Genomic DNA, 2,112 nt, shown 5'->3' with positions numbered 1-2,112 from the left:
GAGACCAGGCTGGACACGATGGCTCATGCCTGTAATCCCAGCACTTTGGGAGGCTGAGGCAGGCGAATCACCTGAGGTCGGGAGTTTGAGACCAGCCTGACCAACATGGGCAGGGCCTCGGGGCCGCGCGCGGGGCGTAGTCAGCCGGAGCTGTGACGCACGCGGGACGCAAGCCGAGGGCTCGGTTTCCACGGCAACAGGCGCTGGGCCTCTGTTTTTCCGCTCGCGCTCGTGCGTCACTTCCGGTCTCTCCCCTCTTCTTTTCAGCCCTGTTTGGGATAGGTTCCGATTGGGACCAACGTCGGGGTGGGAGTGGTACTGGGGAAGGGCGGTCCAAAATAAACCTTCGGTTCTGCGAGAAGAGCCGGGCGTCAGGCAGGTGGAGCTTGGCTTCCGTCCCCTAAGCCAATCGCTTTCTAATCCGTCCCTTAGGCGCCGCGGGAAAATGATGCTTCAGCTACCGGCCCTGGGGCATGCGCACTGCTACCGGAGGAGCCTCTGGGAAATCCACTGCTCCGGGATTTCCACGCAACCGGAGGGAATCCAGAGGGGCGAGTGATGGGCGCGGCATCAGGGGGCAGGGCATACGAGCCACGATGTTGATTGGCCGGTGAGAGGCCCGGGCGTGGAGCGGCAGCAGACCCCTGTGGCGGGCTCTGGCGTTTCATTCATTCGTTCATTCATTGAATGAACTGATTCACTCCATATTTACTGAGTGTACGCTGTGTCAGAGCTTGTGTAGGCGCTGGGGATTCAGAGCCTAGTCGGACACAGCCCCTGTCCTTAAGGAGCCCACGCTGCGACTGACACCGCGGCGTCCCCGCCTTTCTTCCTTTGCACCTTATCTCCTCTCTTCTCTCAAGGCTGGTGTCCTCGCAGAAGGCGGCGACGCTCAGCCCATCTTACCCCAGGGACCCTCTCGGAGGCTTCCACACCTCTGAAAGCAGCTGATAAACATGGAAAGGCCTGGCGTGGAATCCTGGCTAGCCGCTTAATCACTGAGCCCCTTTTCCCACTTTACATTCACCTCTGAAAGCATGGTGCAGGCGTCCCCAGCTTAGGGTGCCTTGACTTACGATTTTTCAACTTTGCGATGGGTTCATCAGGAAGCAAGCCATCATAAATCGGGGAGCATTTGTATAGTTATCTTGCAGAGGGCAATGAGGTTTAAAATGAGCTTTGATGCTTATCTTGAGGTTGAATCCGAGTTTCCTCCTTATACGATTATTGTGAGGATATGAGATATTTATGCCAAGCACATTGCACATTGCCTGCCAGATAAGAGTTTCATAAATGAGGCCGGGCACGGTGGCTCACGCCTGTAATCCCAGCACTTTGGGAGGCCGAGGCGGGCGGATCACTTGAGCTCAAGAGTTCCAGACCAGCCTGAGCAACGTAGGGAAACCCTGCCTCTACAAAAAAAATTACAAAAATTAGCCGGGCATGATGGGAGGCTGAGGTGGGAGGTCGGCTTGAGCCCAGGAGGAAGAGGTTACCGTGAGCCAAGATCGCACCCCTGCGCTTCAGCCTGGGCCACAGAGCAAGACTCTGTCTCAAAAAAAAGAGAAAAAAAAGTTTCGTAAATGGTAGTTACCATCACTGTGTTATTTTGAAGGATGAGTTGTGACGGTCTAACCAAGTAGCTGGTTCTTCGTTGTGCTAAATAAATATAGTTATTTCTTCCCTCCATGGCCTGTGAGCTAGAAAGCCCAGGGGAGACGTGACACTATCGAGTCATGTAACATGGGAAGGAGAAGAAACTCTTTATGGTACTGGTGGGGGATCAAAACCCTTGAAAGGTGCTGGTTTTTGCCCAAAATGGAGTGATTGTATGACCCAACTGGCACATCGTTAGCCAGCACAGCAGTCATGAGCTGGAATTGTACCAGGAAAGTAAAGCTATATGGTCGGTCACCTTACCCTAAGGCTGTACAAGTAGCACGTGACAGAAATTGTCCATTCTGTCTCAAATTGCCTTCTCACACTTTCTTTAATCCTAATAATAGCCCTATGAAATGATTATCCTTATTTAATAACTGAAAATATGGAAGGCAAGTAATTAGGGAGTGACAGAGCAGGGACTCTGGCCTGCATTTTTTTTTTTTTTTTTTT

The 2,112-nt window shown here is 52.6% G+C and overlaps 1 protein-coding gene across 1 annotated transcript in view; it reads right to left on the bottom strand.

Annotated features, from left to right (window-relative positions):
- Positions 1 to 571, bottom strand: part of CHRAC1 (chromatin accessibility complex 1) — a 78,998-nt gene extending 78,427 nt beyond the window's left edge. The window contains exons 1-2 of the mRNA XM_011990157.1: positions 462 to 571; positions 162 to 352 (exon numbers count right to left, since the gene is read on the bottom strand). Of these exons, the coding sequence (XP_011845547.1) occupies positions 162 to 352; positions 462 to 571 (301 nt within the window). The remainder of the gene's footprint in view (positions 1 to 161; positions 353 to 461) is intronic.
- Positions 572 to 2,112: the final 1,541 nt, after the last annotated feature.

Source organism: Mandrillus leucophaeus, unplaced genomic scaffold (genome assembly GCF_000951045.1).
Source record: "Mandrillus leucophaeus isolate KB7577 unplaced genomic scaffold, Mleu.le_1.0 Scaffold371, whole genome shotgun sequence".
In the NCBI taxonomy this organism is placed as follows: Eukaryota; Metazoa; Chordata; class Mammalia; order Primates; family Cercopithecidae; genus Mandrillus; species Mandrillus leucophaeus.
The sequence above is the reverse complement of the archived record's forward strand: the minus strand, read 5'-3'. Positions and strand labels throughout refer to the sequence as shown.